General features: G+C 46.5%; 1 protein-coding gene across 1 annotated transcript in view; it reads right to left on the bottom strand.

Annotated features, from left to right (window-relative positions):
• Positions 1-16,040, bottom strand: part of LOC144140840 (ornithine decarboxylase-like) — a 64,074-nt gene extending 48,034 nt beyond the window's left edge. Inside the window, exon 1 of the mRNA XM_077672349.1 lies at positions 15,842-16,040. Within this exon, the coding sequence (XP_077528475.1) occupies positions 15,842-15,868 (27 nt within the window). The 5' untranslated portion in view covers positions 15,869-16,040. The remainder of the gene's footprint in view (positions 1-15,841) is intronic.
• Between the last annotated feature and the right edge of the window lie 2,253 nt (positions 16,041-18,293).

Below are 18,293 nucleotides of genomic sequence, written 5' to 3'. Positions count from 1 at the left end.
CTGCTTATGTAACTACTTCGCCCTCCAATGTTGTAATCTAATTTAAACGAGCCTAAAAAATTAAAAAAAACAATCAAATAATTATTTCAAATTGTGAAAGATAACCTTTACTATAAAAATTATAAATATAACTTTAGATGTAAAGTAATTGCTGGACCCTAACCACCGCCTTTAACATTGCAACGCCATTTAATTCCGCAGCTCACACGGAGCCCCTACACCACTACATTTTCTTTATTTATTGCAGAAAAGGCTAGCACGAAAAGCTTTAAAATCTCACCCCAACTACAATGCACTCTAATTACAGTACATTCCCCGACATAATTCAGAGAACAGGCAGGCACGTGCACGCCTGCAGAAGAGGCAACCAGTCCGGAGGCTGCGATTGTGCTGCGTAGACCCTATAGACAAGCCCAAATTGTTGGCGAAAAATTGACTTAGTTCCCCGAGGTTCCTCCGCATTGCGGTCAATCATGCGACCCTTACATAGGCTAAACAATCCCATGAGCACAGAAAGGCCGCAGGCAGGTAACAGTTCTTCACTACTGGCAAGAATCGTATACCGTAGGGGGTGATGTCAACGTCCTTTGCTCTGGCCTGCGCAAGCCCTGTCTTAAAAATTGGAACGACCGCGGACGGAACTATAGTCATGGCTGTGGCGCTTAGCTGGAATGCTGTTGCGCGGCACTTTGGTGTGTTTTTATTTTCATGCAACATCCACACACCGACGCATCCTTCGCAAGTACTCGCTAATGTGGATTGGACAGTAACGAGGAAAGCATCAATGAAAAGCTCATATATTCGTATTAGCTGTGTCGTCAACATAATTACACAAACTGCATACCGACACACAAGCAACGTGAATGCGATAGACAAGCCGCAAGGGCGAATTGTTTGACATTAGGGCACCGATAAACATAATTGATCTTGAGTTCGGCCATCCTATTTCAATAATTGAAATGGTCTTCTGTTCACTCATTGTTGAGAAACGCTCTTGCGTGGATCTCGTTTGAAAAATCAACCTTTAGCACAAAACTCTTGTTATTTGTTCAACCTGCAGGCTATCCTAAAAGTCTGCTATTCCATCATAGTTTCCGCACAGCGAAGCTCAGCTGACGTACGTATGAGTGGTAATTTAGGCTGTTAAAGTCACATCTGAAACAGACACCTGCCTCGCGTGGTCCAACAGAATACGTTGAATTCCGACCTCAGCTTTGGACTACGGATGACGGAAAATGTTTGTTGCGACTGTACAGGCATGAAAACGCTTCAGAAGGCAAGCCTGTTACACGTTATTTTGCTCATGCAACTAAGCGCCATACGCAGCTAAAAGCAGTAAAGGCTTTGTTCACTTTGAAATATAGAATGGCGGTGTCTCAAATTTGACGTTTTAAAACCTCAACCAGCATTTCCGCTTACAGTGTTTTGTTAGCAAATCACAAAGACCATTCTGCGCGCCGCACGCCTCAGGTAAACATGAAATAGCGTTTCGCCCTGAACGTTTTGCCTTGAACTACAAAAAATTAAGGAATTTTAATTTTAGAACATTCTCGGGCACTTTTATGAACAATATTCGGTCACGTTTTTGCTCTTCTTATTACAAAGGACACCGTTAAATGTCAACGCAACAACACGACATCAACATTTTACCTGAGACAAGCAGATATAATGACCTGTTCTGTAAAGAGCAGCAGCGGCTTTCTTTTCGGCAAGCTGACTAGGGTGAAGGCTGCCGCATGTAATCCGTCGAACAAATAGTTGAAATTTTGTTCGCGCACTGACCAGATAAAAGCTTTGCGTGGCATATGTGTGGCATAATTGTAGAATCTACAGTAGACACCGGTTGAGAAGACCTAGGTTAGGACGAACTTCATGCTCAAGATAAACAAAACTTTCACTCTTTTCTAACGCTAGTGATGCAAAAAACCTCCTCGAATTTGATGGTCCCGTCGAGTTCGTCTGGGGGAAGGCCGGAATTCATCGGCATTTATTTCTGGTTGCAACCAAATTTATGTCCCCACGCGTCTAGAGACTATTTTGAATGATGACCGTCGACAAATGAGTGACTATGATATTCCTCAGCATCATCATCGGCCTGCTCAGGTCCACTGCAGGACGAAGGCCTCTGCCATTGACCTCCAACCGCTCCTATCCTGTGCTAATCGAGTCCACTCTTTACCCCCGAAATTTCGCATTTCATCCCTCCATCATGTTGTCGGCTTCCCCTTCTTGTAGACCCATCTCTCGGTATCCACTCTGTTACCCTAATTGTCCACCGGTTGTCGGGTCGTCTTACTACCAGCCCAGCTCAAGTTCATTTATTTTTCTTGATTTGAACTATGATATCGTCAACTCTAGTTTGTTCTCTGATCCCGGTAGCTTGTTTCTTGTTCCTGAGTGGTATTCCTTATATTATTCGTTCTATGGCCCGCTGAGCTGACGTAAGTTTGCATTCTAGTTGTTTAGTAATGCGCCAAGATTCACTTCCCTATGTTATTACCAGCAGTATGTGCTGGTTGTAGATTTTGCTTTTGAGCGACAGAGGCAGCTTACTTTTCATTATTTGGGAGTGCTGCCGAGTACTCCCCAGCTCATACCTATTCTGCGCCGGATTTCTCCCTGATGGTTGGGGTAAGCCCTAACCATCTGTCCGAGGTGGTTATATTGTGTTACTTCCTCTAGCGTTTCGTTTCCTAAGCTGAAAAAGACGTTCTTGGCATGCTTATTCCTCATTACTTTGCATTTATTCTTATTTATTTCGAGCCCCATGACCGTGCTTTGTGATTGTAGTTCCTGAAGCATTATTTGCATGTGTTCTGAAGCCTCACTCAGCAAGACTATGTCGTCCAGAAACCTCAAATGGCTCAAGTATTCCCCGTTTATTCTTAAAACTATGTTTTCCCAGTCAAACTTTCTAAATAGCCCCTCCAGACATGCTGTGAATAGTCTTGGAGATATTGTATCTCCCTGTCTTACTTCCTTACGGATCGGAAATTCATCGCTTTGCTTGTGGAGCGTTATCCTGCACGTGCATCTGTTATATATGTCTTCTAGAAGTCTTATGTAGGTTTCCTCTGTTCCCTGGTCTTTCAGTGCTTCTAAAACGGCATCGTTGAGTACGGAATCAGAAGCTTTCTAATAATCTATAAATTCCACGTATAGGGTTTAGTACTCTCGGCGTATTGTCTATCACTCGGTTGACGACATGAATGCGATCCATGGTTGAGTACCCTTTCCTAAACCCAGCCTGCTCTCTGGGTTGATAGGAATCCAGAATGTCGCCTCTGCGGCTAACAATAGCTTTGGTAAACAGCTTGTAAACAACGGAGACTAGGCTGATAGGTCTGTAATTCTTGAGGCTCTTGGGATCTCCCTTCTTATGTATCAGAACAACGTTGGCATTTTTCCAGGGTATGAGCACTTTTTGCATCTTCAAGCATTCCGAAAATAGTACAGCGAGTCTTTCCAGAACAGCATCTCCTCCCTCCATCAAAAGATCAACGGTTATGCCATCGTCACCTGCAGCTTTTCCTCTTTTCATGACCTTGAGAGTCTTTCTTACCTCCTTCTTTGTTACTAAAGGCACATCGCAAGATACGCTTGTACTCTCAGTAGTATCACCTGTTATAACGTCGCTGGCATACAGTCTCGTGTGGAATCGTTCTACTACCTTTATGGTAGCAGAACGATTCTACACGTCTCTGAGAGCATACAACCTGTCTTTGCCGATAGCTAGCTTTCTCTTAGTTGCTTTCAAGCTTCCCCCTATTTCCAGCGTTTCCTCGACCATTGCCATATTATACGCACGAATGTCTTGTTTTATTTCTGTTAAAAAGTTTCGACAAATCGGCCAATTCAAACCGATCTGTCGTACTTTAAACTTTCGTGTCCTTACGTTTGGCAATTAGTTGCTTCGTTTTTTAGTTTGTTTTTCGGTTTATTCTCTACATGTTTCTTCTCCCGCAGCTGCTGCTGATTCACTGAGCGTCGATATTAGGTTGTCATTTAGCCTGCCTACACTGACTTCCTCCTGCTCTTTCAAAAGCGAGAAATTGTTTTGAAGAGTTATTTTAAACTCTTGCGATCCTGCTCTGACTGATTCCATGCGGGGTTTCTTAGTTTTCATGAGTTTCGGCTCTTTCGCTTCTCAGATTCAGCCTTAGCTTGCATCTAACCATTCTGTGATCGCTACTCCGAATCTTACTTAGCACCTCCACGTCTTGGACGACACCCGGGTTGTCACATAGAATGAAGTCGATTTGGTTTTTGGTTGCACCATAGGGCCTTTTTCAAGTCCATTTCCTGTTCTTTCATTTATAGAAGAATGTGTTCATTAACCTCAGTTTATTTCTCTCTGCAAATCCAACCAGTGTATCTCCTCGACTGTTGCGATTGTCTATACCGAAGTTTCCCCCTGACCTTTCTCCCGTTTTGCTTCGTACCAACCTTTGAGTTAAAGTCTGAATTCACGATCGTGAACTGCGTTGTTGCCTTCTTTGCTGATTCGTCATTCTCGTAGAAGCAATTTACGGCTTCATCATCATAGCTGGTTGTTGGCGCATAGGCCTGCACTATCTTTAGCCTTTATTGCTTGTTTAGCTTGATCACGATAGCCGCGACTCTCGCTATTGCTGAAAAACTCTTCCGCGTTTTCTGCTACTCAAATCCCACACCGTGTTCTTTCTTCTCTTAGGGCTTTTAGTAGCACAGCATATTCCCGCTAGTGAGCTTCATGATGCCTTCTCCTGTCCTTCTAACTTCGCTTAACCCTATGATATCCCACTTAATGTCTGAGAGCTCCACCAGTAGAACAGCTAAGCTTCCCTCGCTAGACATAGTGCGTGTGTTCAACGTTGCCGGGGTCAAGTTCTAATAACGGCCTGTCCGGACCCAGACCATGATATTAACGCACTTTTATCATTGCTACACCCAACAGAAGAAGACCCCAGGCCCTGCGTCGTTCTGACAGGTTTTCGTGGGCAGCCGCTCTCTTCCGGTGTCCGAAAAGGACTCCCCAATTCTCCTTTTCTTCTGGGGAGGGCTCGAGTGTCTCACTCCACTACAGCAGCGCGGTTCCGACAAGCCGTCCTTGGCCCAGCTTAATTAAGCCTCGACCTGCTGTCCCTGAAATCGGCGTCGCACACACATGACCCTTTTTTACGGCCCGCCGTCCAACGAGCTGTGAAAGCAATCACGGCTCTTCGGCCTTGTTTCCCCACCAAATGCAAGGCGACACCGACACGGAGATTGAACGTTCGGCACGCGGCCCAGGGCCTAACGAGCAGTGGAGAGTCCCTCACGCAACAGAGTCCTCCCCCCAGTAAAGAAACTCGCCGAGGCTGCGTCCTCCGATGCAGGGTCGAAAGTAGAACGCTCAGGTGCTGTCCTCCACGAACACTTTCGTGCTCACACCGCACTCAAACGCGCACAAAAACAACACATGCCTACAGTGCCCCTTGCGACAGCGCTGCCAGAATATTCACAGAAACCCTTGGTATTCAGCTCCCGGCAGGATAAGGTAGCATGAAGCGTGAACACAAAGTAAAACTCACTGCTTAAAACACACCTCAGCTGCAGTAAACAAGCACATGTAAAACGGCTTTCACTTTGTTAGAAACCTGTACCCAACACATTACAATGCTTGTTTTTGGCGCCCTACTTGCAATTAACTTCAAAGTTATACTCTTGAAGAATAAAGCTCCATCTCAGATGTCTACCAGTATTATCAGACTTTTCCTTCAGCCACGAAAGGGGACAATGGTTTGTCTGTAAGTTGATTGTTTTCCCCTGAATATAACAAGCTAGCTTTTGGATGCCCCAGACGATACACATGCACTCCTTCTCGAATCTGGTGTACACTCGGTCTCAATGGCGTGAGTTTTCGACTGAGGTACAGCGCGGGCTGTTCGTCAATGATTTCCTGAATCCGTGATAGAACGACACCTACCCCACGGTAAATGGTGATAAACTTGATCATTTTTTACCGCGTTTAGCCTCCTGTAGTCGGCGCCAGGGCGGGGCGCTTTCCCATGCGTTTCGACATGACATCAAAGGAGAGCAATATTCACTGTAGCCTTGCCTTATCACGCAAATTCTGATTAACATCCCGTTGATCTCCGCATTCATTATCTCCGACTGCTTCGGAGACGCCCTAGCGGCTTTTGATTTGAAATGCACTTCGGAGGCCAGCTCAATGTCATGCTTGACCAAATGTGTTTTCCCTGGCTGTGCCGCAAAACATTCGAGGTATTCCCACATAGCAACTTCCAGATCTAGCACCTGTTCATCTTCTAAGTCATTTTTGTCAACTGTGCCACGCACACTTTCATTTACAGGCGGATTCCCTTTGCGCCCGAAACTGGGAACTTCGACCGAGACTTCCCTTAAGGTGTTGAAAGCAATGCTGACGATTTCTGTTCTTTAAAAATATGGTTTCATCAATTGTACATCGTAGACTGTTTCTTCACGCCTCCTTTCTGGTAGTCTCAGAGAACAGTTCACGGTGGATAAATTCCGCTGGTCAGCCCCAGTAAACCTCAAGACGATTCTGCCTATTCGGTGGCAGGATCATCACTTTGTCCTTCTTTGCGAACAACCTGCTCGTCGGATTTCGGTCACAATAGAACTTCGATCCTTTGTTGGCAGCTTACAAGTGTTTTCTCAACAATTTACGGGTCTGTCTTATTTTCTGCAGGAGTTCTACTACATCGCCAACAAGAGTCCGATCAGCACTTTAATCCCCTTGTAAAGTTCGGAAATACGTCTCAGGGGGACCTGAAGATTTTGTCCGTTCCCTAACTCGTCAGGGGCGCATCCTGTTCCCTCATGCGGCACCGCTCCAAAGCAAACAATGTGCCCTGAAGGCGGTGGTTCCAGTCCCTTTCCATTTCGTAACACAACGCCTTCAACATTTTTTTCAGCACAGCCTTTCGTCGTTCAAAGCTGTTGCTCTGAGGGCGATAAGCCCATCAGCAGAACATCCTGATTCCACATTATGCGATAAAAGTGGTAGCACCCTCGTGAAAGTCGTGCCTTGCTCTGAATGTATTTTCCCAAAAAATCCCAACTCGGACAATATTCTAAGGAAAGCCTCTACCACTTCGATAAATAGGTTATGGCCCCCGGCAACTTGGTTGCGTGGCACAGTAGCGTCAGCAGGTAACTGTGCCCCGAAATATTCTTGGGAGTGGCCCCAGAACAGCCACGACTGCTTGGTAGAATGCTCGGAAATGATACGAGCGCTCACCATCAGGGCCTTCAACCTATCAGTCGACATGGCCACCCTTCGGCAGGCGTGGCATGTTGGCACAAACTCCTGAACGGCTTAGAAACAACCTGACGAAGGAAATGACTATGGTAACCTCTATTTTGTGTTGTTTATGCCCAAATAGCTGGCCCACTTATGATTGTTACACAGCGCGAGTGAAACCATTCGATACCTTTCCGCGCCACTATTTCATCGCATTCTGTGCTGCGCTGTCTTCGTACTTGCGATATAGAAGTCCATGTCTTTCTTACAAGGTGACATTCTTAGATGGTACACGTTGCCTTGAGTTGATTTCCAGAACCTGCAGGGTCGGATCACTCTGCTGCCTCGCTGTAAAAGATTCCCGGTCAATAATCAGCACGTTTTTGCAGTCGGGCACAACCGGTGCTGCCACCCTCGCTGATCATATGTGATGTTCCGCATTCTGAATCCTGTACAGCCCTTGAGTCACCTCGTAAATTTCTGATATCTCAGGAACAGAAACACTAGCTCCTGCTAGCGCTGCCATCTCGTACAAACTCTCCCATTCGTCTACGTACACCCCACTTGGCTTACAGCTTTAACGTTGCTCATTTGCAAGTTTCCGCGCCTTAGATCGTGTTAGTGGCGTTACTCGAGCGTTTGTGAAGGTGCCTGAACTTTCACTCAGCAACGCCTCTCAGCTGTTCGAGAACACGTAAGGATAAGCTTTCCGGCCATCTGTTTGAAACTGCGGCAATAGTCTCCAGGACCCCGAATGGTCCTTCGAATTGAACCTCCGTTCTAGTCAAACATACTTAATCCTCGCTGATTGCCGGTCTTACTCGTGCGCACCCTGACACGTAGTCTTCCGCTCTCAAGAACCTTGCCTGGACCATAGCCAGTGCAGCTGCATAATCCCTATTCAAACTTCATTTCTTGCCATTTACCGCGACATCCTATGGGTGCGATTTAACCAGGTCGTGGTTGTCTAGATGGCTTCTCACACAGGCAAACGCCGGGCTCTAATCCTAGACGAAACGTCCAGGAGCGGCTAACCTACGAGGCCAGACGGGAGCAGGATGATTCGTGAGAGAGAGAGAGAGAATAAACTTTATTAATTGACATGAGTCAAGCGGGCCGTTTCCTCAGTTCAGGACCCCGTTGGAGCGTCCAGCCGCCTCAGCCCGGTGGATCAGCCGAAGCTGCTCTTCGAGGCTAGAGCTGACCAGCACTTCCTCCCACTGCTAAATCGAAATATTACATATCCGGGAAAGTGAGGGGTTAAGCTGGCACTCCCACACTATGTGATACAGGGTGCAGGGCGCGTTGCAGAATTGGCACTGTGGGTAGTATGTTGTTGGCCAGAATACGTGGAGTTTGGTCGGGTGGGGGAACGTGTTGGTTTGGAGGAGTCACCAGGAGCGTTCCTCTGCCTTGCTGAGGGAGGGGTGGCCAGCGGGTAGCATAACCCAACATAAGCCACCTGTAGAATTGGGTCACCTCCTGGTATGAAGTTACGGGGATCGCTGTCTCTAGCCAACTTTCTCGCGCCGCTCGGCTCGTTAGACCGCGAGCAGTCTCAAGAGCAAAGACATTACCGCAGAGGGAAGCGTGAGCTGGTGTCCAGACAATCGACACCCTTTTCTTCGGAGGGTTCTGGCCCAGGATCTTCATGGCGATGCACGAGATGCGGCCTTGGAGGTAGCTCCTACACGCTGACTGTGAATCCGTGATTATCACTTCCGCTGGGGTTTGCGTTATTGCCAGCGCAATAACTACCTCTTCGGCGTGTAGCATCGAGACTTTGTTGAGAGTGAGGCTCGTGGCGTGGCTATCCTTCTTCGTCACAGTCGCTACCATGGCTCCTCCTCTTGCATAATCTGCGGCGTCCGTGTAATAAACCATATCGTTTGAGCCGTAGTTCTTCTCCAGGGCTCTAACTCGCGCCTGTCTCCGACCCTCGTTGAACTGCGGGTGCATGTTTCTGGGCAACGGGGCCACTCTGATGTTTCTGCGTAGGTCGCGAGGTGTGTCTACTGTGGTTTCAAGAGGGCGATCAGGGATGTTTATGCCCAGTCTTAGCAGAAGGGCCCTGCCTGCATCCGTCCCTTTTAGCCGGTAGCGCTGACTGAGCAAGTGGTCCTCAATGAGCTCGTCCACAGTATTGTGCACCCCAAGCTTGAGAAGGCGATCCGTGGAGGTGTAGGGGGGCAGAACCAGGGCTTGTTTATACGCCTTTCGCAAGAGCGTATCTAACTTGTTCTTCTCTGCCTTGTTTAGTAGTGCATAGGGCGTCACATAGCAGATTCTCGACATGGCGAACGCTTGGACGAGGCGAAGCGTATCCGCCTCCTTCATGCCTCTTTCCTTGGTCGTGATCCGACGGAGCATGTGGACAATCTGACAAGTCGTGTGTTCCAATTTCCTTATCATCGTTGTGTTTGCGCAATCTGCTTGAATTATCATACCTAGAATCTTCACTTGCGGAGACGGGGTGATGGTAGCACAGTCCAGCGTGATCTCCATCGAAGGAACATCTGTTTGCCTACCACCCTTTCTGCGCACTAGAAGCAGCTCAGATTTTTCTGGGGCGCACGAGAGTCCACAGTTCTTAGCGTACTCGTTCACGGTATCAGCCGCCATTTGGAGACGGTCCTGAATCTCCCTAACCGAGCCCATACCGGTCCACACTGTGATATCGTCGGCGTAAAGACCGTGGTGTAAGCCCGGAACCGACGCCAATTGTTTAGGCAGGCCGATGAGGGCAATGTTGAAGAGGAGGGGGGACAAGACCGCTCCTTGTGGCGTGCCGCGTCCGCCGGTGCGAGTCGGTTGTGTCTGAATGTCTCCAATCTTGAGGGTGGCTTGGCGCCCGGAGAGAAAGTCTCTGACGTAGGTGTATGCGCGACTGCCACACCCGAGCTCGTTCAGATTAGTGAGTATGGCTTCATGGCTGACGTTGTCAAAGGCCCCTTTTAAATCTAGAGCCAGGATGGCCTTAGGTGTGTGGGTGTTGGCCCGTCCTATGATGTCCTCCTTCAGTTGCAGCGACACATCTTGCGTCGAAAGGGGCTGTCGGAACCCGTACATGGTCGGTGGGAACTGCTTTGTGTCCTCGGGGAAGTTCTGCAGGTGGTTGTGCACGACGTGTTCGGGCAGCTTCCCGATACACGACGTGAGGGATATTGGCCGTAGGTTTTCGATGACGAGATGTTTGTTTGGTTTAGGTATTAGGCGCACCTCAGCGGATTTCCATTCAAGTGGGATGGCTCCTCTCTCCCAGCACTGCTTGTAGTAGCCTGTGAGGGATGCTATAGAGGGTTCGTCGAGGTTGCCCAATGCTTTGTTTGTGATTTGGTCCTGACCTGGCGTGGTATTTCGGTGGATCTTCTGAAGCGCAGCTTTCACCTCAGCCAACCCGCAATTGGATGATTCGTGATTCCTGTCAAGTCAGGTGAGAGACAGGACTGAGATCCCTCCAATTCCAAAAAATTTAAGCCCCACCTTTCACGCCGGGAGATGTAAGATTACAGCCGAATCTCTTCACGCCAACTATGTGGTTAAACAAGACGTTCTCTACACGAAAGCTGCACGGTATGTGAGCAGAGTGGCATACCTATCAGTAGCGGTCACGGAAGATGGTTCTCCGGTGACGTACTGCAAAATCGTGGGGTGGCGGTAGCAGGAGCCGAAAGAGGGCCATAGAGCTTGTTGCTGGCCAGAAGGGGGTGAAGGAAGTTATGAGTATTTATTACATCCGTATTATAAATCCCCCTCGAATGGAGCGCCAAGTCGAAAAGATCCTTGAAAGTGATTTTCGCATGCAAAATCATTATGGTATTCCCTACTCAGCCGAGGCGAGGGAACACATGGAGTGGACAACAGAATCAGACTGCGGGGATAAAACTGCGCTGAGAAATTACAAATCGCTAATAGTGACAGAAATTACCGTCGATATATTATGAAGGGCAGGATGATCCATTCAAAAAGTGGAATAGCAGATTGCGTGTGTAACCTGAACGTGAATTTTTGTTTTACTGTTCAAACAAAAACAAATTCGACAAGGGCTGTTAAGAAGGGCTTGCGTTCGGGCTCAGATTTCAGAGTTCAGATTTCAGATTACAAGAGTTCACATTTCATTTTTTATTCTTTTTGTAACAATAAATTCGCTGGGGCAGGAACAAACCGCCGCTGTGAATAAGCTTCAATAAATTATTGATATTTTTCCGAGAACAGGAGCGCAAAATATTTCGAAAACGTATGGTTGAAAGTATGGATGCACCTGCGGCTTTACGTCCCTTTAGGGCTTTACGCCCGAATTTCATTTTTTCGAATTTCGAATTTTCTTATGCCTTTTTTTAAGGAAAATGCCCTGGGGCACAGAGAAACTGCTGCTGTGAATAAGCTCCAACAAATTACTCGTATTTCGTGGAGAAAAGCAGCACACGTGTGTACTGCACCACGGCTTCACGCCCGTTGGGAGCACCCGTGAGCCCAGCGGACAACCGCTGTTAATGCGTGCGCTTGACATACGGCGATTGAGCTCTTAAGAGCTTGCTCGGAGCCATGACCAGCGTGTGACATAGTTTATGGGCACATAGTGTTATGTGCAATAGCTTAAAAAATTACAGCGGAACGGATGCCCATAACAATTCAGTATTGTCCGGAAAGCATTTATTGTAATAATTCTTCCACCCTTCTCAGCCCATACAATGAATAGCGTAAGTGTTGCAGATGTCAGCAAGGATTGCGCCCTTCCATTAGTGTTTTAGGAATTTCTGCTCCAGAAATCACTGAATGCAGCGTTCTTTTTGAATATCGATTGGGAATAAGAGGAAAGATCTAGACGTACGGGTACTTGTCAAAAATGTTATTGTGGTGACGTGGCTGATCCAGCTTTATGATGATGAACACGGTTTCTGCTTTCCATTATACGTCCCAGCCTTAACACGTATAGCTTTCTTTGTGCGGGTGGAAAAATCATTCCCTACCGTGCAATTCCCACAAATAAGTTGCACTCCCCGATATTGGTTCCGGAATTATAGCGCCAGTTCCCAGAATTTATGAAGGCTAAGTTGCCGTAACCTAACATCCAATGAGGCCGATTTTGTGCATTTGATGATTAGGTGCTCTCAACTGCAGAAACAAAATTAACTGAAAGAAACTGGGACGCTCCCGTTGTTATAAGTATGGGCTAAGAAATGACTGGAGAAAATCCGTGACAAGGCGGCAAATGATTCTCCTATTGAGCAACGAGACTTCTACCATAGCATTTTTGTCGCCTTTTGAATGATGCCATCAGTGTTTCAATGAATGTTAGTAAATAACATTGTAATCAATAAGTGAACGCAGAGCTAAGTACTGATCAAACTGATATCTTTTTCATAAAACACAACATTCGAAAATGCTGTCCGTGATTTCTAAAATTGCGCTTCCGCTGAACAGAAGTAGCTGGACCCTGTATATTATTTTTTGCCTTACTCATCAAGCGCGTAAGCAGTATAAGCACACCTCGCCACAATTCCCAGATGTAGCAAAGAAATATTTGCCCGGGTTTAAACCGCCCAACCCTCGTGAATAACCCGGAGTTTAACCCTTTGGTTCCTGTTATCGTCATTTGTCGACACAACACAAAATATCTTCTACCGCCTTCAGAACAAGACAAAACTGATAGGTTTCTGGGCAATGGTTTTGCAAGAATGCCTATTACGATGCACATCACCATTCTTGTGCTTTTCCGGAGCTGGACAATATTAAAAGGAAGGTCCAATACCACAGGTTATGGCAGTAAAATTTCCTGTCGGGATAGGTGGTTCATGATTCCAGAAAAACGTTTGCGCAGACCATTCGACAGAAGACACAGAAATACCACATAAGAGCATCGCTACTCCCGCCTGGTCTTTCTGTCTCTTCTAACGAATTCTTTGCGCTCAACTCTTTCTCGAACAAGGTATGACGACGGGCGGGTAAGGAAACTGAAATCCCTGTTTGTCAAAATGTCTATATATCGGTTACTGCTGCTTCCTCTGCCAGCTTTATCTTTTTTGTGGTCTCACGGTATTGTAGTTTTTAAACCAGAAAAAAATCTTCTTAAAAAACCTGCAAGCAAAGTTTTGAATTGCTATTGACTTAATGGCTGTCACGCCTGTAAATTCTTAAATACTTGCTCTATCAGCGTAATCGCTCATTTCTGTGCTTCTGAGGTCCGAAAGTGTGCGAACGTATTCAGAAAACACTTTCCGCTTGAAATAAAAGTTCCAGGGCTGAAAGGGTTCAGCATCAGCCCTTCATCAGATTTATATCAGCTGGAGAGACGACATGGGTAGGCGTCACGCTTGGTCCCCACGTCACACTTTCAGGTCAAACGTCGCCAAGCCCTAATTGGAAAAGTACTCATGGTACTCAGTGTGCGTCACGGTGCGGATACGGGTTGACGTCGTCTGACCTCACATCGAAACGTCAAAACTGAGCTTCGGTGCAAACCGGACAGTTCATGCTTTTGGGTCTATGCCATATACCGAGAGATTAAACGTACCGCAAAGATGTGTTGGAGTTTCTTTGACAAAGGGAATTGTATCATACCGCAGCACGCGTTGCTGCTGACGCTGCAGGGTCTGACTTATGCTCGGGACATGTACCAGACAATTAGTGGATCAGGAATGAATTTCTTCCTTTAAGAAATCGCCGCAAAAGGGCTTCATCACAACGAGTCAGATTGGCGAATTACGGCGAATTTGGCGAATTACGAGCGTCGGCTTCACGGTTAGGCTTTGCATTAGGCCTCACGTCAGACCTCGCAAGGTTAGGCATCACAAGGGTAGGCTTCACGTTACGAGTTCCAGCATGCGATTAGAATAAAAAAACATCCGCGAAAGGAGTGCATGGGCGTTGTTGCAAGAAGCAAGTCAGATATCACGTCTCAGCCACTAGACCTCGTCGACAGTATGTACACGTTATCCAACTCCTACTTTCAGGAGTTTCTATTGTTACGCCGAGAAAAGGAAAAGTAAAATCGTAAGCAAAATCGTTAGAGGTTTTGCAGAGATAGGGGTAGGCCTCAGATGCCATGTAATGGTCTTTAAGAAATGAGCGACCGCAACTGCACAGACGTTTATGGATTTTCATCATCAAACCTTATGTCCAAATGCCTAAAGGTTAACATGTCTGTCTATGGGAAAATTACGAACAATCCCTCGGACAACTTTGCTTCACAGTATACTGTACGGTTGGGGCGTGGCCCGAGGGTTTTTAAAAGCACCGCACGTAATCCCCAGATATGCTGTGGCAAAACATTTTTGAAAATTTGGTTATGCCCATTCCCTTTTGTTCCAGGTAATGGTGTTTTACTTTTGGTTGATGTATGCTTTACGCAAGAAAACATTAACCACACGTGCGTAAATTATACGACAGCGTAATCGTTTGTTTCAGAGTGAAACAGAGCGAAGCGTTTTCCAAGATGATTGTATATTATCATTTAAAAATGGACCAAAACTCTTTTGTTACTTTAAATATTTTTACTGACAGAGTAAGACCCCAAACACAATTGGCCTAGAATCGAGGACTTCTGGCTTAACCTCTCGCAACCCAGACTGCTTGACTGTAGGGAAGCAGCGTCCTTTACGTTTACATTTCGCGAATGAAACCTGTATGAGGCTAGCGGTATGCCAGCCTGCTCAAAAAATGCGGAGATCTGTGCTTAGAAACCGGCGCAGAAAAGCCGCAAGTATTTTTTTTTGCTCTTCTTAGCAATTATTAGACTACATTTTCTGCAAGCAGTCGGTTTTCTGTTTCTTGAGTGTGACTTCCGAAATTTTCCGTACTCATTCGTTCCCACTGTCAGGAACAAAAGTTCCTAAAAAAATAGATTTTTTTTCAGCCTCCTTCATGGCAACCACATTAATGCCCGAATTTTCCCATCACGCTTTTTAATGTGTCAGTACCTTCTTTTAGAAATTGTACACAAGGATGACGCTAGACCACACAAGCATGAACAGCTTCAGCTTCACTGTTGGCTCCGAAATGTTTTTTTTTTTATTTTGGAAGATAAAAAAAGGAGCCTGGAGAGCGGGGGTGCTCTGAAAAAAGCGTGTTCCGGAAACAAATCTCTTTGTTTCCGGAATATGTGTTCGCATTCTGAGCAATATAAGCGACAAATTAAACCCTTCACTGTCTCTCTTCACCCTGAGGTTCCTTTGGCGATTGGTATGCACTAGGGCCAAAAAATGCCCCGCATACTACGAATGTTAGTTACGTGTTGCGCCTGCATTGCTTGCTCGTATATTCCAGGCACTCATCCTGCAGAACTGCAGCTTCCTTCATTTTGACACAATTGTCAAACATAAAATTTTCAATATTAGTAGATCCAGTGACTTCCTCGTTCATCTCTAATTACCGAATCAGTCCATAATCAGATCTTACGAGACGCATTCTTGCGAGACGCATCTTGCGAGGCCCAGCCGTTGCTGCCGGTGTACCGGAGGGCCCCATATTTAAGAGAGTACCTTAAGTTCACAGGTGTTTAGTGACATCTTTCCAGGTATTTCGAAAATTCCAGTTCTAGTTTTACTTTATCTTAAGAAACCTTAATCAGTAAGAAATTGAAGGGACACTTACCGAAATGTTCTTATACTCCTGTGGCATCACTACATGCGGTGAAAGTCAAACGTAAAAAGTTCAGTGTGTCTCAGGCCAACAATGGTGGGCAGTTTTAAGCCGTACAGGAAGGCTCTCGAAGTACGGAGGTGTTCTCTCTCCGTGTACTGCAGTACGTCTGCATTAATACAGTCTGTCTGTCTGCGTTCAGCCAGCGCCCTCCAGCAACAGAACACCTGTCACCTTTAAGCTCTGTTTGCGTGTTTTGCGTGTGTTTTTGGCCGGTCGAGACAGTTCACGACCGCTTACACGCCTGTCACACGAACCGGCCTCAATGTCCCCTATGACAGGTTGTGCGGGGAGCGCGAGATTTTTTCGTTTAAACTAAAAGTCACGTGAACGAATGCCAAGAGAAACTGCGTTGAACTTTTGTACCGTCTAAACCTACGCACCATAACCCGAAATATACAAGAAATTGCGTTCGCTCATGTGCTGCATCGAAACGGAATATAGTGGCGAAGTGTGAGCAGTAAAGTACTGGTATACATAGTTAAAACAGTGATTACCTTAGTAACCTAAACATACATATTTATAATCTAACTCTTACTGCGACCTACGCTATTAGTTATCTCGAATTATAAGCGAAGCGCTTTGCTCTTTTTAATGATTTCGTGGGGAATCACTGCAGAGCTTTTAGAAAGTAAAATATTATTTAAAATGTTTTATGCATATGCATGTTCCGATAGCGAGCACGTTTACCTCGTTGTGTCCAGCTGATGACAAAGCACAGAAAAAAAGGGAATGTCAGGGCAATGTCACCATGCCAAAGAACAGCTGTTTTTTGTACGCTAGAGTACAAGTTTTAATTCGATAGCCTTAAACTGTATTTGTCTCGTTGCAGCTGTGTGCAACGAACTTCGTTTCACGACTGAGTTGACCTCTATTCACAACTTGACATGACCTCAAGTTGGCGTACAATTAGCAAACGTAGCTTTACCCATCAAAACCTTATTAGGGCATGGTAACCTCACTCCTATCAAGTGTTTCTGAGACAGGAATCAGGATTTCACTATGCTTGCAGAGAGTGGTACATTCCACTCTATTTCAAATTTTGGTATTGAAGCCCTCTGCCCTTTTCGGTTTTTGAAAGTTTGAAATTGATCGACAAACTTAAAAAAAAAACCTCCGTAAAGAAAGGACAACTTTTGGCTTCAGTGCTGTCAAAAACATTTCAGATTGATGGACTTATTTGAAATAATGCCACAGGGCGGAGGATAAAACTGGAAAATATATATATATATATATATATATATATATATATATATATATATATATATATATATATATATTGTGAGCTTTGTTTGAGGCTACAGCCTGTATGCCACCATAGGTAGCAATTGCCCACTATCATCACCACCGGCTTGAGGTGATAACTTCTTCATTTCCTGTACAAACTCATCATCATCGACGAGCCCGCTTCTTCAGAGATCATCATCAGTGCTGGGGCCTGATCGCCATCTTGCGTTCTAGTCGACTCGCCTCCGAATAAAGGAGCTACGAAGCCACGGTCTGGTCGTCTGCTATCTACGGCCTCACAAGTGGTGGAGCTGCAACTCGATCCCGACCTGTACCTCTCCTTCGACACCCCTGGAGCTCCGTTCCGGTCGCCGTTTGCCCTCGGGACCAATGCCCATGTCGCAAGATACTCCCAGTGGCGCTGTCTCAGCGCCCCTGCAGTGCATCGTGACCAGCCCCCAGCGCGACCCGCCCCACTTCTATGGTCTTCGGGGAGAAGACGTGGAGGAGTGGCTGGACAGTTACACCCGCGTCAGCCAGTTCAATAGGTGGGATGATCACAACAAACTGTTGAACGTTGGCTTCTCTCTTAAGCAAGTCGCTGAGACATGGTATTTAAACCACCGACACGACTTTGCCGACTGGGCTGGCTTCACTACGGAGCTGCGAAAGATTTTTGGCTCCACTAAAGCTCGGAGCGACAACGCAAAGAGGATACTGGATGTCCGCAAGCAGCAAGCTAACGAGACCTATACCTCGTACATCGAAGATGTTCTAGCACTGTGCCGCCGCGTCGACAATGATATGCAGGAGTCCGACCGTGTCCGTCACATTCTGAAGGGGATCGGCGAGTTCGCGTCCAACGCACTTGTCCTTCAGAACCTGGACACTGTATCTGACGTGATCTCTACCTGTCAGCGTCTCGACGAACGTCAGTCGATCCGCCTTCCACGGGACATGGCGTCTACTCATCATCTCGGAGACGAACAACAACTTCGTGCGATGATTCGCGCTATAGTTCGCGAGGAAATGTATGGCGACGTCTCTCACTGCACACATGGTGTCCCCTCAACATCTCCTGCTCCTGGCCTTCGCGAGATGGTTAAAGAGGAGCTTGCCGCCATGCCGGTGCTATTGCCTCCTGTTCATCCTGGGGCTCCTTCAACGCCGTCTTACT

The sequence above is a fragment of the Haemaphysalis longicornis genome, unplaced genomic scaffold (genome assembly GCF_048455015.1).
Source record: "Haemaphysalis longicornis isolate Haplotype H1 unplaced genomic scaffold, Haemaphysalis longicornis Haplotype H1 scaffold_52, whole genome shotgun sequence".
NCBI lineage: Eukaryota > Metazoa > Arthropoda > Arachnida > Ixodida > Ixodidae > Haemaphysalis > Haemaphysalis longicornis.
Note: the sequence above shows the minus strand (reverse complement) of the source record. Positions and strands in the feature narration are given on the sequence as shown.